Below are 27,861 nucleotides of genomic sequence, written 5' to 3' on the forward strand. Positions count from 1 at the left end.
GGAGCAGCTAAGCCCATGCGCCACAACTGCTGAGCCCGAGTGCCACAACTCCTGAAGCCCACGCTCCTAGAGCCCGTGCTCTGCAACAAGAGAAGCCACCCAATGAGAAGCCCGCAAACCACAGCGAAGAGTAGCCCCCGTTCGCCACAACTAGAGAAAAGCCCGCACACAGCAACAAAGACCCAAGGCAGCCAAAAATAAAAATAAATTAATTAATTAAAAAAAATTATTTGTTAAATAATTGATCTGATTGACATAATGGTTATAATTTTCAAGGTATGCATTCTTGATTTGAACATTGGTAATTATATTTTTCTAGATAATTTTCTATTTCATTAAGTTTTCAAATTTCTTGGTCATTGGTATTCTCTAACATTTCTAGACGTTTTTAATATAGGAATAGTTATGACTTCTTTGTCATTTATAACATTGTTTATTTGTTCTTTATCTCCTTTTTCTTGATCAGCTTTGTCAAGGATTTAATTAATTTGTCAGAGCCTTTCAAAGAATCAGCTTCTGTATTGTTAATTCTTTTGTCTTTATTTCTGATGTTTCCCCCTTTTCCTCTTCTTCTTTTTTTTTTGTTTTGTGTTTCTTTTTTGGTGTGATTAGCCTGTTACGTTTTTTCTAACTTTTTGATGTAGTTTTTTGTTGCATCCTATGAGTCATTCAGTTCTAAGTAGCTTCTAGTTCCCATTATTATCCCTGTTTTGACTGGTGAATTATTTAGAAGTATGCTTTTTAATTTCCAAATTTGTGAGCTTGTTTGGCTTTTTATCATTGATTTATAATCTTATTGCATTTTGCTCAGAGAACATGATCTGAAGAATATCATTGTTTTGGATTTACTGAGACTTCCTTTGCAACCTTAAATGTGGCCAGCTTTTATAACTGTTCCATGGTTCCTTAGTAAGAACGTGTTTTCAACTTCTGGTTTCTGGTTATTCATGTGAGGAGCTTGGAACCTGCCACTCCATCCTAACAACAAGTAAAAAGCTGAACAGACTGAAAAATCACCAACTCTTTTAGAATCTGAAAGAGACGTGAGGACACAGGGCAAACCCCCAAGAGTGAAGAGACCTACAGGTGAATACAGAGAATAACAGCTCCCTGGAGTAGAGACTCATGAGTGAAAACCATCACTAGAACCAGTGCCAGGGTAGGAAAACCTGATGAATTGGTGGAGGCTCAGTGTAGACAGCTCTGAGCATTAAAAACTCTAGGGAAACCCAATCATAGTGGAGCCCCACAATTTTGTGAGATTTACCTAAGGAGTTCAGTCAGGTTTACACAGTAAATATCAGAGAAAAGTCCTTTCCTCCTTCTGGCAGGCAGAGAGGAAAAAGAACCATTTTGAAATGCACCAGGGACTTCCCTGGTGGCACAGTGGTTAAGAATCCACCTGCCAATGCAGGGGACACAGGTTCGAGCCCTGGTCTGGGAAGATCCCACATGCTGCAGAGCAGCTAAGCCTGTGCGCCACAACTACTGAGCCCACGAGCCAGAACTATTGAAGCCCACATGCCTAGAACCCATGCTCCACAGCAATAGAAGCCACCGCGGTGAGAAGCCCATGCACTGCAACAAAGAGTAGCCCCTGCTCGCCGCAACTAGAGAAAGCCCACGTGCAACAACGAAGACCCAATGCAGCCAAAAATAAATAAATTAAAACAACAACAAAAAAAATGCACCAGAGTACTGTATTCTTCTTAACAAGGACTGCCGATGGGAGAAACTATTTAACCAGAGCCTAACCTGCTGGGGTATTATCAGAGCCTAACTATTGCAACTCCAAGTAGTTTTGGCTATCTTCTCCCACCTAAAGAGGGGAGAAAAAACTTAAAAACACTTGTGAAGTTCACAGTCCAGAGGCACAAGCTCCCTACAAGGCTGAGACACTTCCCCTCCCCCCACAGCTCAGTACCACATTACTAAAAGTCTATTTATAGCAGTTCCTTTTACCCAGTACATCATGTCCAGCTATCAAGAAGAATAATTAGGCATACCAAAGGCAAAAAAAAAACACAATTTGAGGAGACAGAGCAAGCCTCAGACCCAGACATGGCAGGGATGTTGGAATTATCAGATCAGAAATTTAAAACAACTGTGATTAATATGCTAAAGGCTCTACTGGATAAAATAGTATGCAAGAACAGATGGGCAGTATAAGCAGAAAGATGGAAATCCTAAGAACCAAAAAGAAATTCCAGAGATAAAAAACACTTAAAGGTGGGGCTAGCCCAAGCATATTGGAGCCATGGGAACGGATCACCTTAGATGATCTAGAGTGAAAAGAAAGCAATGCCTACTACCAAACCATGGAAACATTTTACATTTAAAGGTCCAGTGGAGTAGAAGCTTTCCCGAAGGAAACTGAAAAGCTAGTAAAAAGTAGGAAGAAAAGCATGAAAATCTAACGTTGTGGAATCCAGGGGAAGCGAGTGATTTCACAAGGAGGGAGTGGTCATTTATGACAGGCACCTCTGAGAGGTCGAGATGAAGATGGAGAAATGTCCACTGTCTTTAGTAACATGGAGGGCACCTCCTGAGAGCAGTTTGGGTGGAGCCCTGGTGTGTAAGCCTGGAAGAAGCAGGTTGAGGAGTGAATGGGACATAAGGAATTGGAGCCACGTTGCCTAAACAACCCTTCAGGAAAATTTGGCCAGACAAGAAAGTAGTTGGGAAAAGACCATGTTTTCAAGGGAGATGTTTATGTAAAAGTTCAGAGAAAATGTTTAAACACTGATAAGTAGAATCCATTGGAGAGGATAATCCATTACGTTTCTTTTTTTTTTTTAAATTTATTTATTTATTTTTGGCTGCATTGGGTCTTTGTTGCTGTGCGCGGGCTGTCTCTAGTTGCGGCGAGCAGGGGCTACTCTTCGTTGCCGTGCGCAGGCTTCTCATTGTGGTGGCTTCTCTTGTTGCAGAGCACGGGCTCTAGGCACGCAGGCTTCAGTAGTTGTGGCACGCAGGCTCAGTAGTTGTGGCTCGTGGGCTCTAGAGCGCAGGCTCAGTAGTTGTGGCACATGGGCTTAGTTGCTCCATGGCATGTGGGATCTTCCTGGACCAGGGCTCAAACCCATGTCCCCTACATTGGCAGGTGGATTGTTAACCACTGCGCCACCAGGGAAGTCCCTCCATTACGTTTCTGAGAGGCCTTAATGGGGTGGAATATCCATCCCACTTGCTAGGATGAGAAGCACAGGGTGGGAGAAGGACAAAGATACAGGAGTCTTTGTAAGGACGTCCAGCTAGCAAGTTGTAGGAGCTCCTGTTTCCTCCATGAAGTAAGAAGCAAAGTTATTTGCTGATACTGAGGTGAAGATAAAGGTCAGAGGTTTGAGAAAGAATAGGTAGCCTGAATGCCTAGTATATAATAGCTACATTTTGTTGAATTTCTAGTGTCAGGGACATATATTATTTCTAATAGTCACAAAAACCTAGTAAATCCTGTTATCCTCAGTCTACAGAGTAGAAACAAATGTTACACAATTTGCCCACATTCATACAGCTAGTGAATGGCAGAGTTGGGACTGAACCACAGATCTGTTTGGGTTTACACTGACACTTTAATTTGAAATGCTAGGAGAGTGTGGTAAAGACAAAAATTATCTCCTCCAGTTTTTCACTGGCTTTCCTACAGTTCATCAGAGAGTTAAGATCCTCTGTGACCCAGTTGAAAACTCTAACCTGCGTGAGCAAGGTGAGTCGTCTTCAGTGGTTACGTTTATTTCTGTTAAATGTAAGGCATCACTAAGACTAAAATAGAATTTGGGGTCAGATTCCTTCATGGCTGTGCAGCTCTGCAGCGGTGACAGATGGATGAGGGAGCAAATGCTAGAGGGAGAAAGGAAAGAAAAAAGAATCTGTCCTAAACTGAACCTTCTGTCCAGTGAAGACTTCCTGGGGTGTCCGAGTGAGTACGCCCTTCAGGCTCCCTCCTCTCAGGACTCTCGCACCCTTACCCTCCAATAACCTTTCAGTTTCCAAGGAAATGGAAAGCTATGATAATGGAGTGTAAGTGCTTTTGTCTTTATAATTATGAAGAGGAAAAAACCTAAAGAAATACCTTAGAAACCCTCAAGATGAGATGGGAGAATGGGAACAGATGACTTGCCAGGAAAATAGACACTCCAGCCTAAAAAGTGCCTCTTTTATTCTCCTAATTTATTCAGAAAAGCACGTTTCATATATTTTTCTCAGCCAAGAATGAAAAAAATTTTTTTTACATTTCTCTTTTTCCATGTTTTCAAGCCTAAAAATATGTTCAAGACTTTCTAGTATGCTGTGTTCTGGTAATGTTTGCATGATGTTTAACTGTAGGTTGTATTTTATTCGCACTTCTGAGCAAAGTGGATCGGAACTCCTTAGGGTTGGGGGGCTCTCGCTCACCTCTGCTCACCCCAAACTCTAGCACCCTGTACCACGCCTACCATCTTGTAGGTAACAACATTTTTAAAAGAGATGAATGAATGAGCTCATTGAACTTTCTTCGCAGAGTATTCTCTCTCATTGAACTTTCTTCGCAGAGTATTCTCACCAGTATTCATTGCCTTCTGGTTCTGATGCTTCCTCTTTCCTGACATTTTCAGGGGATCTCTTACCTGTTTTAATTTTTGCTTTTTGTAGTTGTTGTAGTTACTGTTTTAGTTAATGTAGATACCACAGATTTTTTCTGTTATCTTGATTTTATCATTCTCTAATCTAATAGGCAAATTATGGCATAATGATTTGTGTTTCTTATGATACTGGTGAAGATAAACATCTTTTTGTGCATGTATTGACCATTTGTTTTTCTTTTGTGACTTGTCTGTTTCTCTGTTTACTGGTTTTTATATGGGAGTTTACTTTTGTTTTTTCTTAGTAATGTTTAAGATCTGTTTGAGATTAAAAGTGTCAGCCTTTGTTTGCTTTTCGACCTCATTAAATGTTTGTCTTCACATACGTAATGTTTTTCCATTGGAGGGTCTGCCTTTGGAGTTATGCTTGGGAAGTCCCTCCCACCTCCACCCTCACTCCTGAGATTACAAAAATCTCCTATATTAACAACAGCAACGTCAGAGACTAACATTTACTGAGTACTTAACCATTTGCCAGACCCTGTTCCAAGAACTTTGTATATGCTATCTTAATCCACCACAAAAACCCTGTGAGACATTTGATGTTGTAACTCATTTTACAAATGAAGAAACTGAGACACAAGTAGGTATTCAAAGTCATGTGGTGAGTAGCAGAGACTAGAATCCAATCCAGATAATCTGACCTCAGAGACCACAATCTAAACTGTAATCTGTACTTTAAAACTTGAATCCATTTGGAATGAATTTGGTGCACATATATGACAGTGATCTTAACTGATTTTCCCCAAATACTCAGTTATCTCAACCCCATCTGAATAAACCAGCGCTTCCTAAACTACCAATATTGTCATATAACAAATGCTCGTATTTTTAACTTTTATGTTGTCTGCACATTTGAGCCTTATACATTGACATCACTAAACCACCTTTTACAACCCAAATTTGACATTTGATGCATCAGCTGATAAAACTTGAAAACTATTTTTTTTTTTAGTTTTTTAAAAAATTTATTTATTTAATTTATTTATTTTTGGCTGCGTTGGGTCTTCGTTGCTGTGTGTGGACTTTCTCTAGTTGTGGCGAGCGGGGGCTACTCTTCGTTGCGGTTCGTGGGCTTCTCATTGCAGTGGCTTCTTTTGCTGTGGAGCATGGGCTCTAGGTGTGCAAGCTTCAGTAGCTGTGGCTCACAGGCTCTAGAGCGCAGGCTCAGTAGTTGTGGCGCATGGGCTTAGTTACTCCACGGCATGTGAGATCTTCCTGGACCAGGGCTCGAACCCATGTCACCTGCATTGGCAGGCGGGTTCTTAACCACTGCACCACCAGGGAAGCTCCTTGAAAACTATTTTTAAGTGGCATTGGTGAAACAGGTCAGTTTTAGTAGTATTTTCACCTTTGTTTGATTAGTGGTATTTATATAGTTGTTTAGAAATTGTATCTCATCTTGCCCTTATTTTGAAGCCAGACACAAGAGCACGTATTGTATGATTCTATTAATATGGAATGTCCAGAAAAGGCAAATCTAAAGAGATTCAAAGTAGATGAGTGCTTCTTTAGAACTGGAGGTGTGAATGGTGAGTGTAAATAGGCATGAGGTTTCTTTTTAGGGTGATGGAGATGCCCTAAAATTAGATTTGGTGATGGTTACAAAATCCTGCAAATATACTAAAATTCATTGAATTTCACACTTAAAACAGGTGAATTTTATGGGATGTGAATTATGTCTCAACAAGGCAATTTTTTTTAAAAAGCAAAAACCTATACCCTGCTCAAACACACACACACACACACACACACACACACACACACACAAAAGATGGGAAATTCAAAAGTGCTGATATTAATCAAAGTATAAGCCTCAAAAATGTAGTAAAGTTGGGATGAATATGGAAATAATTAGAACTTGAAAGCAGTTCACTGTTATCCTCAAACAGATGCTCTCTTACACTTAGCCTGTTGATTCTGGATCTACTGTGAATGAAAGATAATGCTGGGAACATACTGTTTAAAATTGTGCTACTAAAGTAATGTGTGATTGGGGTTTTAATAGAATCTTTAGAAATTAGAAACACTTTATAATATCTAAGTGTGTTTTTCAGTTTTGTGCATTTGTATTCTGTATGTTTTTATGAGATAATTATGTACCAAAGTAGGGAAGTGCCTGTTTTTGTAGTTTTTTTTTCATTCATCTTCTTCACTTTTCTGGTAGCAGTATTCTGATATTATAACTACAGCCTCTTAATAATACATTTTACGGGCTTTCCTGGTGGCGCAGTGGTTAAGAACCTGCCTGCCAATGTTCGAGCCCCGGTCCGGGAAGATCCCACATGCCGCGGAGCAGGTAAGCCCGTACACCACAACTACTGAGGCTGCGCTCTAGAGCCTGTGAGCCACAACTACTGAGCCTACGTGACACAACTACTGAAGCCCGCGCACCTAGAGCCCGTTCTCCGCAACAAGAGAAGCCACCTCAACAAGAAGTCCACGCACTGCAACCAAGAGTAGCCCCTGCTCGCCGCAACTAGAGAAAGCCCGCACGCAGCAACAAAGACCCAACACAGCCAAAAATAAATAAATAAAAATAATAATACATTTTACTCTCTAGTAAGATAAATCTCCCATCTCATTCTTATAAATGATAAAAAGATCGGGTTTTTTGTTCATTTTTTTTCAAATTAATTTATTTTTGGCTGCATCGGGTCTTCCTTGCTGCACGTGGGCTTTCTCTAGTTGCGGCGAGTGACGGCTACTCTTCGTTGAGGTGCGCGGGCTTCTTATTGCGGTGGCTTCTCTTCGTTGCAAAGCACGGGCTCTAGGCACACGGGCTTCAGTAGTTGTGGCACACGGGCTCAGTAGTTGTGGCTTGTGGGCTCTAGAGCGCAGGCTCAGTAGTTGCGGCGCACAGGCTTAGTTGCTCCGTGGCATGTGGGATCTTCCTGGACCAGGGCTCAAGCCCATGTCCCCTGCATTGGCAGGTGGATTCTTAACCACTGCGCCACCAGGGAAGTACCTGTTTCGTTCATTTTAATCTTGCAAGTAAACCTTGATATCATTTAGGGATGATGTTTAAAGTGAATTGTGATGTTGCTCTGGGATTTACTTATATTTATATACAATTTTGGTATGAATGAACACCTTTACAGTATTAAATATTCCCATCTGGGAACATAGAATAACTCCATTTACTCCAGCCTTTAAAAAAAAAAGTCTTTTAATAAAATTTTGTAAAATTTCTTTATCTGGATTCATTATATTTCTAAGATTTTTCCTGTGTATTTATATTTTTGCTGCCATTGAGAATGGGATTTTTTTTTAATTTTTAAAACCTGTTTTATTCACTGGTATATATAGAAAAGCCTTTTAAAACTGAAATATAATTTACATTTGATAAAATGCATAGATCTTAAGTGCTCAGTTTGACGGGTTTTGAAATTTGTGTTCACCCATGTAATCACCATCCAAAACAAGGTATAGAACATTTCCATCATCCCAGAAAGTTCCATCATGCCCTATTCCAGTCAATCCCTCCACCCCGCTAACAGCAGCCAATTTCTGACTTCTATCACCATGATTTCCTGTTCTTGTAGTTCATACGTTTGTGTGTGGTGGTTGAGCGGTGGGGGGAGGGGGTGGTTCTTTTGCTCAGCATAATGTTTTTGATATTCAACAATGTTGTGGAGTATATAAGTAGCTGAGTAATATTACACTGTATTAGTATACCAGAATTTATCCATTTTCCTGCTTTTGGACATTTGGGTTGTTTCTAGTTTTGGAGGGAAGTGTTTCTTTGTTTGCTTTTGGTTTTGGCAAATATGAATATAGCTGTTATGAAGATTCTTATACAAGTTTATGTGTGGACATATGTTTTTATTTCTTTTGGGTAAATACATAGGAGTAAAATTCTTGGTCATAGGGTAGATATGTGTTTATAAGAAATGCAAATAGTTTTTCAAAGTGGTTGTACTATTTTTTACCTTCCCACTAGCACTGCCTGTGAGTTCCAGTTGCTTTATATCCAGTGCCAGGGTTTAGTCTTGTCATCTTTTAATTTTAGCTGTTCTAAGGATGGCATTTCATTGTGATTTTCCTTTTTGACTAGAGATGCCAAGCACCTTTTCTTGCTTTTCATATATCTTCTTCTATAAAATTTGTTTCAGCTTTTTTCCCATTTTTTATTGGGTTATCTCCTGATTTGTGATTTGTGGGAGTTCTTTATTTGTACATTCTTATTAGACAACTGTTTCATTAGTTTCAGTAGTTATTCACTTGGTTATCTTTGATTTCCAACTAAGCAATTATATCTTCTATGGAGAATCATATTTTTGCTCCTTTTTTGTAATAACTTTACCTTTTATGTATCTCCTTATTTTATGGCATTGGCTAGAACTTCCCAAACTGTTGAATAATAGGAGTGACAGCAGGAATTCTTGTCCTGGTCTTGAATTTAATGATACTGCTCTTAGTGTTACATTATTGTTTTATTAGGAATGGATGTTGAATTTTATCTGATATCTTTTCTTTTTTTTTTTTTTGGAATTACAAAACTACTTTTAATACTTTGGGGTGACCCCACAGGAATAAAAAACACTGGGAAGGGGTAACCCCCTCACCCCCAGGAGTGGCCCAGGGGCAGAGAGGCTACCTGAGGGGAAGGAAGCACAAAAGGGACTCGCTGCAGACTCAGGGCAAAGGGAATGCCATCGGTGCTGGGACCTGTGAGCACTACAGGAGAAAACGCGAGCGTGGTGGGACTGGCTCCAGGCACACAGGCGAAGGGCAAGAGGGTTGGACACGAAGCCACAAAGCTACTTGGGTTCCTCCTTCTTCTCGTTTGCCTTTTTCTGCTTCTGCTGCATGATCTCCGAGTCCCTCTGCTTGCGGGCGGCAGCAGAAAGCCCGTCATCTCGGCGCTTTCCCTTAACCGTGTCGCTCTGCTTTTTCATATTCTTCTGGCGGGCGAGCTCGCGCTGGTTACCGCGGGTCATGGCGACGGCAGCAGCTCCGGCCTGCCTCCGTTGCGTCCCCTCGTTCAGTACGATCTGATATCTTTTCTGCTGAGATGTTTGCATGATTTTTCGTCCTTAATCCACTCATGTGATTTACTAATTTTGAAACATCCATGCATCTTGGAATAAACCCTACTTGGTAAAGGTGTTTTATTAATACTGATAGATTTTATTTGTCAATATATCATACAGGAAACTTTCAACTATATTCTTATAAGAACTGGCCTATAGTTTCGCTTGTTTTTTACTGTTTTGGTGGAGGTGCTTGCTTCTTTTGCGCATCTTTGCCAGATACTGGTTTCAGGATTAGACTAAACTCAATATAAGAGTTAACATTATTTTCTCCTCTGGAGTATATTTTTCAGTAAATCAGTTTACATATGTCACCTTTTCATTCCCATTCCCCTACCCATTTTACCCTCGAGTAATTTCCTTCATCCCATACCTCCCCTTCCCTTGTTGTCACAGGCTAGGACCGAGCTCCAGAGGATCCCAAGCCCCCTGCTTACCTGATCTCAGTCCCACTGCTGCAGGTATAGGCTTTGTTGGCATCCTTGGCTGCCCTGAGTTTTGAGGTTTGCATTTTATTTTGGAATGAGTTCTCAGGTACTAAATTGGAGGGCATTTAATGAGAGCATCTAGGGCAGCCGCAAGCTCAGTCCACACGGACCCTGTGCCATGAAATCACTGGTAGTGCTCCATTTTTGACCTACAGAAGGGGAAGTTTCCCATAATTCAGCCTTATACTTGGACTCTCTCCCAGATGTCTGGAAGCAGCTGGAGGCTAGGGAAGCCTTCACTTTTTCTCTTTTGGAGACCCTGGAGGGAGATACTTATGTTCAGGTGTGATTGGGGCCCATGGCCTCAGGGAACAACTACCTGATGAACATTTTTAACGTTCTGTTTACATTTTTCTAGATTGTCCTAGAGGCTTTTGCTTTGATATCCCAGAGTTTCTGGGGAGAATATTCAGTTAGGCCCCTATTGTGAACCTCCCTAAACAAAAGGAACATCCTACACACGTTATAGGATCTGACTAGATGAACAGCAAAAACAGGTCTACAGTGGAAGCAGTGGCTAATGCAATAACCAATTGAAATACTTTTTTTTTAAATTTTTTAATTTAATTTTATTTATTTTTTTATACAGCAGGTTCTTATTAGTCATCAATTTTATACACATCAGTATATACATGTTAATCCCAATCGCCCGAAATACTTCTTAATGATTAAGGAGACCTTATAAAATCCAAGACAATCTTAAGAAATTAACTGAAAACAACTGAAGCTTGAATGGCATAGGTTGCAAGTTTATTGCAACGGCCTTCTTCATGGTTATCCTGATCCTACTTTGCCCTCAGCAAGTTCTCTACACAAAAGCTAGACTAATCCCTTTGACTTTTAGGTTGATTCTTATTATTTTTGCCCCAAATCCTCTGATAACACCCCGTGTCATCACAATAAAAGCCAGAGTCCTCCAGGATTTGGACCCCTTCCCTCCATTATCTCTGACCTCATCTCCCACTACTGACCCAAACATTTTCTCCATTCCGGCTACACTGGAGCCTCCTTTCTGATGTTCAGACACTCCCGCCTCAGCACCATTTTCTCTGCCGGAACCTCTTCCCCTAGCTACCCCTATGCCTGCTGCCTCACTTCCTTTAGGTCTTCTTTTAAATGTCGTCATCTCTGAGTTCTTCCCTGACCATCCTATTTAAAATTGCATTTCCTTCCACAACCTCCTATCTCCCTGTAATTTTTTGGCGACACATTTTACTGTTTAACGTCCAAATAGTTTACTTGTTTAATTTGTTTATTGTCTGAGTTCTAGAATGTTAACTACAATGGAAACTCTGTTACCGCAAGGGTTCTTATCCTTTTTGCCTCCTTATATGCCCAGCACCTAGTGTAGTGCCTGTTACATGGTAGATGTTCAACAAATACTTATGAATAAGTGAATGAATAAATTTAAAGGGAAGACTTCTTTTAAACATTCCCAGGTTCTCCCCTGACTTTGCTCTCATCCTAGGTGAATGAGAACTGTGCCTTTTGAGAGAAGAGAGAATTCCTGCACAACATAGAATAAGTCATGACACTAGGGAGTCAGGGAATTCCTCACATGATCAGGGCAGCCCTGGTGCCCAGGTTTGTCACCTAAATCATCCCAACACGTGGAATGGCTTTGGGCCATTGCCAGGAAGTAGACTCTCTGTAGCAGTTGACTTAGCCTTCCCAGAAATTCCTATGAGTCTCAAAAGGAGCATTGGGAGGAGAAAGCTGCAGACCCTCTGATGAATCCTGGGAGCTGGAGTGGGAGGTTTGTTCTGACATTCTAATAGGATTGTTTGACACATTCTAAAAACCGCCACCTTTGAATGAAGACTTAGGGCCAGAGAAAGCACGTAGAGGTGGAAAGACCCATTCTTGACACTGGTGAATTTTGTGACCATGGACAAGTTGTTCAACTTCTCTGCTGGTGTCTGATCACTTTCTGTAGCAACAAGGGCTATACATTTTCAAAACGACATCTTATTTGTCTTTTTTTCTGTGTAATTCTTTCCATAGCCTAGGAAATTCCTTTTTTATTAAATTTAATTTTTTATCTTACATTGGAGTATAGTTGATTTATAATGTTGTGTTAGTTTCAGGTGTACAGCAAAGTGATTCAGTTATATATATCCATTCTTTTTTCAGATTCTTTTCCCGTACAGCTTATTATAGAATATTGAGTAGAGTTCCCTGTGCTGTACAGTAGGTCCTTGTTGATTATCTATTTTATATATAGTAATGTGTATATGTTAATCCCAAACTCCTAATTTACACCTCCCCGCCACATTTCCCCTTTGGTAACCATAAGTTTGTTTTCGAAGTCTGTGAGTCTGCTTCTGTTTTGTAAATAAGTTCATTTGTATCATTTTTTTTAGATTCCACATGTAAGTGATATCATATGATATTTGTCTTTCTCTGTCTGACTTACTTCACTTAGTATGATAATCCCTAGGTCAATCCATGTTGCTGCAAATGGCATTATTTCATTCTTTTTAATGGTTGAGTAATATTCCATTGTATATGTGTAGGAAATTCTTTTAGTATCTGTGTGTCTCCTGTATCCATCCAGCTTGTAGATCAGGATGTAAGAGCATCTTCAAATGTGGGTTGAGATGATGGAGAGGAGTCCTTGCTCTGTGTTCTCCCTGATCAGTCTATCTTTCCCTTCCTGTAGAGACTACTGCTATTCATTCATTGATGCATTGCATTTAATATTTATAGACCTACCCCATGCCAGGCACTGCTCTAAGAAGTATGGGAGCAACACAGATAAGGAGTTAACACATATATTTCGGACACTGTGCTAAATGCTTTCCATGTATTTTTATTTATTTATTTTTACTCTTTTTTTATGAAGTATAGTTGATTTACAATGTTGTGCTAATTTATGCTGTACAGCAAAGTGACTCAGTTATACACATATATACATTCTTTTTTTATATTCTTTTCCATTATGGTTTATCCCAGGAGATTGGATATAGTTCCATTTGCTATACAGTAGGACCTTGTTGTTTATCCATCCTAAGTGTAATAGTTTGCATCTAATAACCCCAAACTCCCAGTCCATCCCTCTCCCTGCCCTCCCTCCTCCTTGGCAACCACAAGTCTGTTCTCTATCTTTACATGTATTTTTAGTTCGTTTAATATTTAGAGAAAGAGAGAGAGGGAGACTATTACTATTGTTTTTATTGGAAGTGCATCTGAGATGCCCCCTGATTACACCTACACTACCCTTTATTGTAACAAAATCTCTTACTTCCCTAAAGAGTATTAGAAAATTTTAGTGGACCTGGAGGGAAACAGTCTAATGCTTATGTGTGAAAGAAAGGCAGACCCTCTTTTGCTAAAGCTCCATTTGACCTAGTTCTTAAATAGGGTTCAGTCAAGGTAGCTTCTCGCTCTCTTTTTTTTCTCTTTTCCCCTCTAGCTGCAAAGGCAAAAGCAAGTTCCTGCTGATGAAAGGTGTGAGAAGGTCAGTCCTGAGGGTGGAAATGTGTGGCCAAGGGAAGGATCTGGAGGCTTGTAGTTCCCAGCTCAGCAACTTCAAGCTTCCTCAAGTCTCCACCACACACAAAAAAGAGAATTTGGCCACCATTGGCCACCATCCCCTTCCCCATCTCCTAAGATTCTCTTGAGCTATGCAAGGGCTCCCCACTTGGGAGTGCTGTAGGCTCTGCAGTCAAGCTGCCTGCTTGGGGTGTGGCTCCAGCACTAGCTAGCTGTGTGACCTTGGGAAGGTTACTTAACCTCTCTGACCCAGGGTTCTCTTCTGTGAAATGGCCAGGGCCCCAGATAAAAGTGCCAAAAGGAAGAAAATATAGCTCCTGCCTTCAGCACCTCATCGTCTAAAACAAATATCTCTAATTTCATGTAGTAATAGAAATGTGGACAAAGGGCTGCCAGAGCAGAGAGCACAGGGTTGGAGAGACATGAAGGCTGCACAGAAGGGATAACTTGTAAGCTGGGTCTCCAAAGACTCAAAAAAACCATTTTTCCAGCAGAGAAGTGAGCAGAGTTGCTCAGGAAGAAGAAACAGCACACAAAGGAATGAAAGGGTAAGGTATGTGTAGGGAGTAAAGACTAGTTTAGACTGATTGGAGAATTGGACATGTTAGGTAGGAGAAATAACAGGACGACGGCTGGAGAAGTTGTCTTTCATAGGATATGCTAAGAGGTTCACATTTGAACCTAAAAGCATCTGGGATCTATTAAAGGATTTAAGCAAGGAAACAAAATGGTCAGATCTGTGTTTATGTGAAGGATGGATTGGAAGAGGTAGAATTACCCCCAAGTAATCTTTCAGAGACTAAGGCAGATAGGAAGAGTTGTAATCAAGACACATTTTGGAGGTCAAATGAAATGGCTTGGTGACCCATGTACTAAGCTCTAAGAGTGGTAATAGGGATGGAGGAACAGTTCATGTGGACAGAATAGAAGTGGGATCCTAGTACTTGTCTCCAATAAAAGATTAAAAACGCCCTGTGTCCTGGGATTACCTGTGGAACAGGTCTCCATCCATGGTAGAATAAAATTAATGTGTTTTTCTTTATGATTGTTCATTCCACTGAGCTTGTTGGTTTAATTCACTGACTGTTATACTTCTCTTTAGAGGGCCTCTTTCCTAGAAAATCTCATCCTCCTGTCTCCCCTAAACTATTCTTAGTTTTGATGGAGATGTTCAGGATGACAAAGATGCTTAGAATGCCCGGTGAATTCATAATTATTTCCAACACATCTTAATGGTTTTTTTTCTTCGAAAGCCAGTGAAACGCATTGTAGCAGCCGGAGCTACACACAATGCCTAAGCTTCTAAGGGTGCTCTCATATTCCCAAATGGTATTTTTTCTTAAGAGAAGAACAAATTTTCATCTCCAGTTCCTTTTTTTTTTCTATTAAGGATTTATGGATCTATAAAATGTCTTTTCAGAGTAGATTATTTTACCTTCAAATTAAATACTAAAGCCTTTTCTGTAGCCCTTTAACTTTTGAAATTTGCTGTCTTTGTTTTCACCGAAGGCAGTATTTAACAAGACATGCTCCCTGGGAAAATAGGAGTATGAAAAAAATCATGTGTGAATCTAGAAGAATTTATTAGGGCAGCGTGTTGAGGAAGAAGAAGAAGTCTCAGCAAGACTCTGATACGCAAAATTCTTGTGCTTGTTGCACCAAGATTTGGAATTCACCTCCTGTTTTCCATGTCTCCTTTTAAAGTATGCATGTTCCTAAGGTGCTGAATTAAGCATTTTTAGTCAACAGCCCTCACCATTTCTGACCTCCTAGTCTCTCCACATGTTCCCCTCAAACACAGTTGCACACGCCACCAAATCCTATCTCCTTCATCACAGTTCTGACAACACAGTTGCCTTGCTCCAGAACTTGATTGTCTCCTCTTGCCTACCAGCTGATGTCTGAGATCAGGGAACTGCAGCATGTCAGGGCCGGGAAAGGCTTTACATTTTCCAACCACTCCGTTCCTCTCTAAAGCAGAGACACCAGCTGAACAGACAGGGAATTTGCCTCCTTCAGAGACAAACAGACTGTGGACTGTGATAGAGGAGAATATTCTATGTCTTCCTATGTCTTCCCCTTGTTGGCCCTGGTTCTAAACCTTGGAAACATTAAGAACAAGTTTAGTCCCTCTTCTATGTGACCCCACTTCAAATATGTGCTGACAAGAATCTCATCTTTCTTGAATATTTTCCAGAAAGCTTAACAGTTCCTCATCGTTCCTCATGTAATCCCATGGTGGTCGCCCTTCTCACCATCTTCCAGGTCATTACATATCTCTAAAATGGAGATGCCCAGAACAGAATTCAGGTTTCGGGTGTGCTGTGGCTGGTGTATAACCTCCCTCCCTAGACTGTATCTCTATCGATGCAGCCTAAAGCAAAATTAGTTTCTGGTAGCTATATCACATTTTGATTCAAAACAAGATTAAACCATAAAGCCTTTTGCTTTCACATGTGTTAGGTTGCATCTACTTCAGAGGTTGCACTATTGACTTTTTAGGCACTGAAATAATCGATCTTGATAAATACATATTGTTAGGCTTTAGCCATCTCACCTACCTGTCAGGATTTTTATGGATCTTGATTCTGGAGTCCAGTGTACTCATTATGCCTACTGTGTCATGCTCAAATTCTGTCTTCTTCTAAGTTATTGATAAAGTCACAGAACTGGATAATACCCAAGTTGTTGAATCATAGTCAGCACCTTTACGTATGGTTGTCCAACTGGATATGAATTTGCCATGTTTTACTGTCATCTAGCCTAAATTTATCCAGATCATCTATGAGGAGATGAGGAGAGAGCTTACCAGATGCTGGGCCGAGGTCCACATTTACTGCACCTACAAGAGTGCCATGATATGTGAGTCAAATAACCCAAATCAAAAAAAGAAGTGATGTTAGTCTATTATCACCTGCTTTTAATGAACCCATGAAGACTCACGGATGTTTTTAGGGCCTTCGGAACAATACTTTTAAAATAATTAATCCTGATACCATTTCTGAGATGAGCAGCAAACTTACTTTCCCAGGAAAAGGGCACAGCCCTCTACTCTTGGGTCTGTGTTCTTCCTCTTTGCCTGCCTGGTAAGGCCCTGACCACAGCCTGTGGTGAAGCGCTGCCTGTCATCCTAGGCGGTCAGTTCCTATGGGGCACAAGCCAGTCGCCAAGCTTTCCCTTTACCGTCTAGTGCTAAGAAAAGCTGAGCACCGAGAAAGCCCTCGGTGAGACATGGTTGGCTGAGTATATCACAGAAGAGCGTGTCTGCCAAGGGCACCACTTCTTCCCTGGCTGTGTTGGGTAGTGTTTTGAAATATGAAATGCTCAAATCTCAGCAGGGTAAAACCAGCCGTCCTGTCATTCAAGACCAGCCAAAGCCACTTCTTTTTTACAGGAAGGCAAAGAAGTTGCTCAGATTGAGCTGTTATCATTCTTATTACCATTAAGTTCTTCTTTGTAGCTTTTTTTGTTGTTGTTGTTGTTTGTTTTTGCTGCACTGCACGGTTTGTGGGATCTTAGTTCCCCGACCAGGGATTGAACCCGGGCCCTCAGCAGTGAGAGCACGGAGCCCTAACCATTGGACCGCCAGGAAATTCCCTCTTCTTTGTGTTATTATTATCATCAATCCTATCTGCCTTTGCCATTCTAGGATACAGCCGCCGGCTCCTTGTGTAGTACAGTTGTGTGGGAGCTCTCCAGCCCGTAGGTCATACTCTTAGAAGCCTCTGAGGGGAAGCCCCAATCATGTGGGGAGGTCAGGAACCGTGCACGATGTCCCCTCCACAGGTGGAACCACTCCTCTGAGTCCTCACCAGTGCACCAGTCCAGACTGGGAATCCCAGACTCAGTCATGTTGCAGGGCATGAAGCATGAAGATATGTAAGCAAGCAGGGATATCATAGCAGCCATCCTGACTCATGGACTCGCTTCTCCTTTTGTCTTCATGGTTCTGCAGGAGTTACATGAGAGGGGTGATGGTATTTTGGAATAGGGTAGCAGCATAGAGATGGAGAAAATTGGACAGACTCTAGATATTTTTGAAGGGAAAAATAACATGACTTGCAGATGTGGGAGGGTAAGAGAAGAGGAGGAGTGTAAATTTGATGACTACCAGATTTGGGGAGCTTCTGGGAAGATGTGTTTACCAAACTGAGATGAAAAAGACGGGTAGGAAGTCCGGGGGCAGGAGAAGGAAATCAGCTCCATTTTTGAGATACTAAGATTGAGATGCCTATTAGACAGTTAACTAGACATCTAAAGAAAGCACTTGGGTATATGAGTTTATAATGCAGGGAAGAGGCTGGGTTGAAGATATAAATGTTGGAGTTGTCCATACGTAAGTGGCATTTTAAGCCAGGGAACTGGGTAAGATCAGATAAGATAGTGATGTGAATCACTATCTTTTTGGTCAGCCGTAAAGTGCTTTACATGTATGGGATGTTATTCTCCTGTCCATTCCTAGGTGAGCACATCATTAGTCAGAGTAATACTTTCTAATGTAGGGCCAGTCCTATGGAATTAGATCTAGAATCATTTGAGGGAGTGATTCAGAAAAGGGAAAGGAGTGAGCTGATGGCAGTCCTCTCGCAGTCCCCTGTGAGGGCTGAGGGGTTCACTCGTGCCCCAGCACCGGCTCAGAGAATGTCATCCTCCAGGAACACTTCCAGTGCAATTAATCATGTTAATATCTATAAATAAAGTGCAATCAACAGTTACTTTAACAGTGCATGCTAATTATTGGTAGGATCTGTCACTGAAAAGAGGTGTTTTTGCCAATTTTGTCATGTCTGGGGCAAGCATCAGGAATATAGTTGGAGTTTCTGGGAAAACTGAGCGACCAAATCGTTACCAGCTCCCATGTTACAGGTGGGCCAGGTTTGGGCCATCAGTGTAATTGTTACAGTGAGAATTAATGACACTTAAGGGAAATGCTGCAACTGGGATTTCCTCTCCACTTGATAAATAATGATTTCTTGCTGCTTTATCTTGCAAGGGATTTTGTTTCTGTAAGAGTCTCTGTGAGAACAGGATTTCTCAGTGAGTCAGTAGTGCTGGGGAATATCAGGGTGGGTGGTGACCAAATGTCCCATAGCTTGGTTGCTTCCTGGACATTTGACCCAAAGTCTCGAGGAAGCTAGGCTACTGGGGCTGCAGCAGATGTCCAAGAGCCCTTGCACCTCCTCTTCATTTGTGCATCAGTTCAAGAAATACTGACTAAGCTACTCCTAAGTGTCAGCCACTAGGAGAGATGGATAAATGGGACTTCCCCTGGAAGAGTACAGAGGCCAGTGAGAGTGAGAAACATGTAATCAATTGTAATAGTAACAGCCACCTCATATTTACTGCAGATGCAGGTTTTCTCATTTAATCTTTTTAACAGCCCTAGGCTTTAGATATTAATTCTAGTTTCCAAATGAGGAAACTGAGAGCAGAGAACTGAGAAACTGAGAAATTATGTAGCTTATCTAAGGTTGCATTAATAATAGGGAGGCACTAAGACTTGAACTGAGCTTCATTCTGTTGTACTATATGTCCAGGTTTCAGGGCTTTTAAATAACAAGTCCTCTTTATGTTTTATACCCCCAGCCTCAATTCCCACTCTTACAAGCACATACTTTCAACTGTTTATTTCAAAATATACCTCCATATTTTTTCAATGATCTATTTTATTTATTTTTAGTTTTAGATTTCTATTTAATTTTATTGTGGAAATTGAAGATTTAGCTCATTGCACTGCACAAACATACACACTCTATCCTCCTCCATCTTCTCAAAATAGTAATATCATAAATTTGTAGAGATAGTTATTCATATCTATATCATTATTGCGTAAACTTAGTTTATAGCTGAACCATGTAGTGTGATTACATTCTTTGTTCCCCCAGGAGTTGGTCATTTGTATCTCTAGCCTGGCTCTTCCCCCTGATCTCCATACTCATATCTAATTGGCTACCTGACATCCCCATTTGGATTGTACATATAACGTATGCAGAACTGAGTTCTTGGTCTCTCCCATAGCCCAGTGCCTTCTCCCTCACCATTTAGAAATGAGGGTTAATGGCAGTTCCACCTTTTTGTTAACTCAGGCCAAATATACTGGAATCATCCTTGACTACTCTCTTTCTATCATTTAATCTATTAGAAAATCCTATTGTTTCATCTTCAAAATTTGATGACCTCTCACCACTGCTTTCTCTGGACCAAACCACATCACCTCTCACAAGGTTCGTTGCAGTAATCTCCTAACTGATGGCCCTGCTGCTACCCTTGTCCCCTCAGACTATTCTCAACACAGGAACCTGAGTGATCCTGTTAGTCACACTGTGCTACTTTACTGCTTCAATCCTTTTAATGACTTCCATTCCCACTCAGAGCATAAGCCAAAATTCTTTTGATAACCTGAATGATCTGGTCCCTCACAACCTCTGTGACCTGACCATTGTTACTCTCTGCCTTTCTCACTATCTCCTTTCCCTTCCGCAGACATAGCAGGTACACTCCCACCTCAGGGCATCTGCACTTGCTCCTTGGTCTGCATGGAATCTCCTCCAGTTAGCCGCCATTACTGGCTTTCTCACCTTGTTTCTCCAGGTCCTCACTCAAAAAGGCACTCTCTTGTGAAGCCTTCCCCACTTAACATTTTATTTAACTCCTCAACACTACTTAATCCCTCTTCTCGACTCTTTTCTTCTCTGTATTTTATTATACATGTGTTATTATATGTGTATTTATGTGTATGTGTATATATACGTGTGTGTGTCTGTATATAATTTATTTTGCTCATTATCAAGCTTCACACATAAGAAATATGACTCACGATGGCAAATGACTTTTGCCTGTGGTTTGCTGATGGATTCCCAGCACCCCGAAGAGTACCTGGCAAATAATTGCATTCCACCAATGTTTGCTGAATGAAGAACCAACAAATGAGTTATCTTGGTTTTATTTGCTGTGTGTGGGTGTGTATGTTCATGTGCCTATCAGTAACTTGTCCCAAATTCTGTCAGATGTTTAAGTCTCTTAATAAATACATCAGATTTTATTTCTTTCTGTAGAGGACAGCCTTTAAGGGCATAGAGCAGGGAGTGGGTGGAGAGGCAAATGAAGAGAATCGGTACATAAGACAAATGTCCATACATGCATGAGTCAGTTTCTGAGCTCTCTATACAACTCCATGGGCTTATTTGCCCACACAAATACTACACTAGTCCAGCAGCATTCTAGTTAAGTTTTCCTATCCAGTAGAGTAAGATCTCCCAATTTGTTCTTCTTCAAGAGAATCTTGACTGCTCTTGGCACTTTGCATGTCCAAATTAAATTTAAAATCAGTTTGTCAAATTGTAATCTGATTGGAATTACATTTAGCCTGTAGATCAGTTTGGAGAATATCTGTATAATATTGAGTTCTTCCAATCTGTGAACATGGTATATCTCTTCATTTATTTAGACCTTCCTTAACTTTACTAAATAATGCTTTATCTTTTTTCTATAAAGAAATAGTGGACATTTTGGGGTAAATTTATTCCAAGGTTTTGTTGTTTTCTGACGCTATTTTAAGTGAGGGTTTTTTTCTATTTTTTTTTTAACCTGTTTTTTCTGGTATATAGAAATGAAATCTATTTTTTTTACTTATCTCATATCCATCAATCTACCAATCATCAAGAAACATGCTTATTAATTCTAATAATTTATCTGTAGGTTTTTAAATTTTCTTTTCTTTTCTTTTTCTTTCTTTTTTTTTTTTTTTGCCACACCGCACGGCTTGTGGGATCTTAGTTCCCCGGCCAGGGATTGAACCCAGGCCCTTGGCAGTGAAAGTGCAGAGTCCTAACCACTGGACCTCCAGGGAATTTCCCAGGTTTTTAAAAATTTCTTTACACAGAGCATCATCTAACAATAAATGACAGAATGAATTCTTCATGTCAAAACTTTATAGCTTTTATTTCTTTTTCATACCTTATTTCCCTAGCTAGGACCTCAAGTACAGTGTAGAATAGAAGTAGTAATGTGTCTTATTTCTTATGTTAATTGGGAAGCTTTTCACATTTCACCAGTACGTACACCAATGCTGCAGCCTTGTTTTTAGAGGCCCTCCATCAGGTAAGCAAATTCCTCTTCCATATCTGGTTTGTTAAAAACTCTTTTCATAAATAGATGCTTGATTTTTATCGTATTTTTCTACATTCACTTAGATAATTATATGACTTTTCCTCTTTATTATGTTACTATGGGCAATTATATTTTTAAAACTTCATATGTTAAATTAACCTTATGAACTTGAGATAAAACATATGAGAGTAATAATTATCATTTTCATGTTTTTCTGCATTCAGTTTTCTAATATTTTGTTCAGTTTTTTAAAAATCTCACTTCATGAGTGAAATTGGTCTGTAATTTGCCTTTCTTGTAATGGCTGCCTCCAATTTTGGTACCCAAAATATGATATCTTCAAAAAATAAATTGGGGTGTATTCCCTCTTTTTCTCTTTTCTAAAAGTGTTTGCATAATATTGGCTGTATTTTTTCCATAAAACTTTAATAGAATTCACCAGTGAACCCAACTGAGCCAGAAATTTTCTTTATGGTGAGGTGTTTAATTACAGATTCAATTTTTTTAATGAGCCATAGAAATTTGGAGTCTTTAATTCTTCTTATATAGATTTTATGTTTTGTGTTTTGAAAAACGTGTACATTGTGTCTAATTTTTAACATCTGTGGGCGTAAAGTTGTTTATAAAATCTTTTTATTCTCTTTTTAATGCTTTTAGTAAAGATCCATAGTTGTGTTGCATTTCAACAATGACATGGTTATTTTTGCCTTTTCTCTCTTGCCCCCTCTTTTTTATCTGTTTTAACAAAGCTTAGCAGTTTTTATTTAGCCTTTCCAAAGCTAACTTTTGGCTTCATTGATTTACTTTAATATATTTGTTTTCTATTTCATTAATTTCTGCTCTTAAATTTATTATTTCCTTCCTTCTACTTACTTTGGGTTTAATTTGTTGTTCTTTTTCCAAGTTCTTTAGACAGATGCTTTGATCACTGTTAATCAGCCTTATTTTGTTCCATGCTATGTGTTTAAAGCTAAAAAGTTTTTCCCTTAATCTGATTTTTAAGCATTTGTGTGGGTCCTGTGTGTTTCTCTTTTACTCTCATACTGCTACCACACTCACAGCACTTCTGACACCAAACATGTTGGGGTTATTCCTATACCAAGCAATTCTGCGAGACCAGCTGGGTGTCCTGCAATTCTGACACTATCTACCTTATTAAGGACTCAGTCCCATGACACTGCCCCTGGCTTCAGATGCCAGTCACAAGTAGCAGGTCCCCAGGTTACCCACAATTTCTGTCCAACTTGGCTACAGATCAGAGGTTCCCATGACCTCCTCCTTGGATTCGATTATTTGCCAGAACAGCTCACAGAACTCAGGGAAACATTTACTTGCTTTACCAGTCTATTAAAAGATGTGATAAAGGATACAGATGAACAGAGATACGTAGGGTGAGGTCTGGGAGGGTCCTGAGCACAGGAGCTTCTGTCTCCATGGAGTTGCGGATGTGTCACCTTCCTGGTACATGGATGTGTTCACCAACCTGGAAGCTCTTTGGAACCAATACTTTGATATTTTATGGGGGCTTTCTCATGTAGGCATGGTCAATTATTAACTTCATTTCCAGCCCTCTCCCATCTCTGGAGAATGGGGGCTGGTGCTGAAAATTTCAAGCTTCTAATCATGGCTTGGTCTTTTTGGTGACCAGTTCCCATCCAGAAGCCATCAAGGAGCACCCCATCAGTTGCCTCACTGGAACAAAAGATGCTCCTAGTACTCTTATCACTTAGGAATTTACAAGGGTGTCAGGAACCCTGTGTCAGGAAAAGGGAAGAAAACCAAATATATATATTTCTTACTATAAATCACAATATCACAGCATTCCACATATTTTGAAATGTATAATTTTTATTATCATCCAGTTCAATATATTTCTAACTTTCATTGTGATTTTTATTTGGAACCACGGTTTATTTGGAAGTGTATTTCTTAGTTTCCAAACATATAGAAACCCTCTAGTTATCTTTTTATTACAGAGTTCTAGCTTAATTGCATTATGGTCAGCTCTCATCCTATCTAACATGTCTGCCACGCCCTGCAGTTAACTAACCTCCTTCCGGATGTCTTCTATGACATCAACTGTTTACCTCTGTGTGAGAATGTGTGATGGTTAGGTGCACAAGTGTATGGACCACAACCACTTCTCCCCTTTTCAGTACAGGAAAATGTGTGTGAAAAGGCAAGCTGAAATAAGAGCATGGTGTATGTATAGTAAAGGATTGACTCAGCAAGCTTGGGGTGCCTAGACCCTACCCTGCACATTCCAAAGAAAGGACTAGTCCTTGACTGAAAGGTAACCTCTAAGCCCTTAGAATATCCTGACTGATAGGAGTTCTTTGTAAAACAGACCTTGGACCACACCAAATATTTTTTGCTAATGGTGTGATTTATGATGGACACTTGTTTTTGTTCATCTAGGGCTTTGGGCTATGCTGATCCCCCTCTGATGAAGGGAGTAAAGACTGACCAGCTAAGGTTAGTCATGTGGGTACCCGGTACCACGCACAGTAAGAACCTTGGGCATCAAGGTTTAGGTGAGCTTCCCTGGTTGGTGATACTTTGTACATGTTGTCACACATCACTGCTGGGAGAACTAAGTGCTGTCTGTGTGACTCCACTGGAAAAGGGCAGTTGGAAACTCATGCCTGGTTTCTCCTGGACTCCACCCTATGTAATTTTTTTTCTTTGCTGATTTAAATCTGTGTCCTTTTATTGTAATAAACCGTAACTATGAGTAGAACAGCTTTTTTGGGTCCTATGCGTCCTTCTCATGAATCATCAGACCTGAGGGTGGTCTTGAGGACCACCCAGTACAGTGGTACTCAGAAAATATTGAGGAGACTGGGGTATCAAAAGTCTGTTGATAATGATTCTCTTTGCCTAAGTTTTGTAACCTACTATAAAACCAAAGTTCAATAATTTTGACGATGTTAATATCATGCAAGTAGTATTAAAGAATAATTCTTCAGAACGTCCAGTTATATATATCAGATGAAAATATGAGATTGCCTCCACTCCCTCATGAGGCTCCTCACAAAATGATGAGCTGTAAAAGACTTTTGCTTTGACCCTTCAGTTATAAATAAAGACAATTAGGGATGTCCTAGAAAACCAACATCATGAAAGAGAAGGTCCAAAGTAAACAAACAGATCAACTGATCACTGGAGAAAAAGAGATTAAAGCAAGAGAAAAAACATTCCAATTAACATCAATCACTGAGGACCAAGCAAAATCAGTGAAAACAAGATATCAGTACCTTTCGGGGAAATTTCAGAAGGTACAAGTACAAAGTAAAAGTACAAAGAGACAATCTTAAAACCTCCTTGAGGGAAAAAAATCTGCAAAAGAATGGCATCAGACACCCTAGCTGGAACATGAAGTACTAGAATATATTGTGACAAAATAAAAGATTCTAAGGTAAAGTAATTTTAACCTAAATTCTGTGCCCAGCTAACTTTCTTTAAAGAATTAGAGCACAGGGACTTCCCTGGTGGTAAGAATCTGCCTGCCAATGCAGAGGACACAGGTTTGAGCCCTGGTCCAGGAAGATCCCACATGCCACGGAGCAACTAAGCCCGTGCACCACAACTACTGAGCCTGCGCTCTAGAGCCCATGAGCCACAACTACTGAGCCCACATGCCACAACTACGGAAGCCCACGTGCCTAGAGCCCATGCTCTGCAGCAAGAGAAGCCACTGCAATGAGAAGCCCGCGCACCACAATGAAGAGTAGCCCCCTCTTGACACAACTAGAGGAAGCCTGCACATAGCAACAAAGACCCAACGCAGCCAAAAATAAATAAATAAATAAATAAATTTACAAAAAAAGAAAGAATTAGAGCATAATAGAGATTACTTTAACTACCTGTGAACCCTCACTGGAAAAACAGTACTCAAGGACATACACAAGGAAAATGAAAAATGTATCTAAGAGTGGGGGATGATATGGGTTTTATGAAACTGCAGTGAGCAGAGAAATAAATATTTTAACCATAGTTTAAATGTTTGCTAATAATTTGGCTGTGAAACAGTAGAATGGGAAGAAACCATATTTTAAAGGACAAAATCATAATAAATTCCAAGAGGAAGAAGATTTGGATACAAAATTAACAAGCTTGATTTAATAGACATATAGAAATATGTCCCCAACAAATAGAGCATAGGCATTATTTTCAGACATATTTGAGCACAAATGAATGGGATAGGATAGGATAATTTTTTCAATGGTTAAAACCATCAAGACATAGTCTCTGAATTCAGGACAGTAAAACTAGAAGACAAAAATACAGTCCTCTGGGCTTCCCTGGTGGCGCAGTGGTTGAGAATCTGCCTGCCAATGCAGGGGACACGGGTTCGAGCCCTGGTCTGGGAAGATCCCACATGCCACGGAGCAACTGGGCCCGTGAGCCACAATTGCTGAGCCTGCGCGTCTGGAGCCTGTGCTCCGCAACAAGAGAGGCCGCGATGGTGAGAGGCCCGCGCACCGCGATGAAGAGTGGTCCCCACTTGCCGCAACTAGAGAAAGCCCTCGCACAGAAACGAAGACTCAACACAGTCATAAATAAATAAATAAATAAATAAAAGAACGTGAATTTCTAAAAAAAAAAATACAGTCCTCTGTAAAATGTCTTTTCAGAATTTTTTAATCCCCATTAATTTACATACAATAAAATTAAGAAATTTTAAGTGTACAAGTTTTGTCACATGTATATAGTCATGTAACCACTACCATTTGGTTCAAAATAATCTTTAATATCCCTTATGATTTTTTTCTTTGATCTATAGGTAATTTAGAAAAGTATTGTTTAATTTTCAAATATTTGGAGATTTTCCAGATATCTATGACTGAATTCTACTTTAATTTTATTATCGTTAAAGAACATACTTTGTATGATTTCATTCATTTTGGATTTAATGAGAATTTTTTAATGACCCAGAATATGATTTATCTTGCTGAATGTTTAGTGTATATTTGAAAAGAATGTGCATTTTGCTGTTGTTTGACGGAGTATTAATAGGTAGAGTAAATATCAATTACATCAGGTTGGTCAATAATACTGTTCAAGTCTTTTATATCCTTACTTCTTTTCTGCTTCCTTGTTCAATGAATTACCGATAGAGCAGTGTTGGAATCTCTTAACTCCACTTGTGGGTTTGCCTATTTCTTCTCTTAATTCCATCAGATTTGTTTAATATATTTTGAAGTTCTGTTATTAGAAACATACGCATTTAAGATTATGCCCTCTTGATGATTTTAGCCTTTGTCAATGAAATATTCCCTTCCTCCCTGGTAATATTCCTTGCTCTGAAATCTTCTTGATATTAATATATCCACTCGAGGTTTGTTTACATGGCCTAATTTTTTCCACCTTTAAACCTATCTTTGTCGTGATATTTTTTTTAGTTAATTTATTTATTTGGTTGCACCGGGTCTTAGTTGAGGCAGGCAGGCTCCTTAGTCGCAGCTCACCAGCTCCTTAGTTGGGCACGTGGGCTCCTTAATTGCGGCCGACGGGCTCCTTAGTTGCGGTTCCCGGGCTCCTTAGTTGTGGCGTGTGAACTCTTAGTTGCGGCATGCATGTGGGCTCTAGTTCCTGGACCAAGGATTGAACCTGGGCCCCCTGCACTGGGAGCGTGGAGTCTTAACCACTGCACCACCAGGGAAGTCCCCTCTCATGATATTTTAAGTGGATTTCCTGTTGACAGCATATGTAGTTGGGTCTTGCTTTATGATCCTATCAGAAAATTTATGTCCTTTCAATTGAAGTTATCAGGTATATACATTTAAAGTAATTATCAATATGGTAGTGTTTAAATCTGTCTTTTCTATTTGTTCCACCTGTACTTTCTTTCTTTTTTTCTTCTTTATTTCCTGCCTTTTTTTGAATTGAGTATTTTTATGGTTACAGTTTATCTCCAGTAATGGCTGATTACATGTACTTATTGGTTCTTTAGGTGGCTACTCTATGATTTAAAATATACATCTTTACATTATTCTATCTAATATTTATTATTTCCTTTCTTCTGCTTATTTTGCTTTTAATTTGTTTTATTTGCTGGGTTCTTGAAGTGGAAGCGGTGGTCAGTGAATTGACACTTTTCTCCTTGTG

At 39.9% G+C, this 27,861-nt stretch overlaps 2 protein-coding genes across 5 annotated transcripts in view; one reads left to right on the forward strand and one right to left on the reverse strand.

Annotated features, from left to right (window-relative positions):
- Window positions 1–27,861, forward strand: part of SYT9 (synaptotagmin 9) — a 410,926-nt gene that overhangs the window by 326,398 nt on the left and 56,667 nt on the right. The gene's annotated exons all lie outside the window — the stretch shown is intronic.
- Window positions 9,299–9,612, reverse strand: LOC132370638 (small EDRK-rich factor 2-like). The gene has a single exon (XM_059931019.1). The coding sequence runs from the start codon at window positions 9,563–9,565 to the stop codon at window positions 9,386–9,388; it is 180 nt and encodes a 59-aa protein (XP_059787002.1). The 5' UTR covers window positions 9,566–9,612; the 3' UTR covers window positions 9,299–9,385.

The sequence above is a fragment of the Balaenoptera ricei genome, chromosome 8 (assembly GCF_028023285.1).
Source record: "Balaenoptera ricei isolate mBalRic1 chromosome 8, mBalRic1.hap2, whole genome shotgun sequence".
NCBI lineage: Eukaryota > Metazoa > Chordata > Mammalia > Artiodactyla > Balaenopteridae > Balaenoptera > Balaenoptera ricei.

Excerpts from the sequence above, each read along its gene's own strand:
- LOC132370638 (XM_059931019.1), bottom strand. The coding sequence starts at position 9,565 with ATGACCCGCGGTAACCAGCGCGAGCTCGCCCGCCAGAAGAATATGAAA.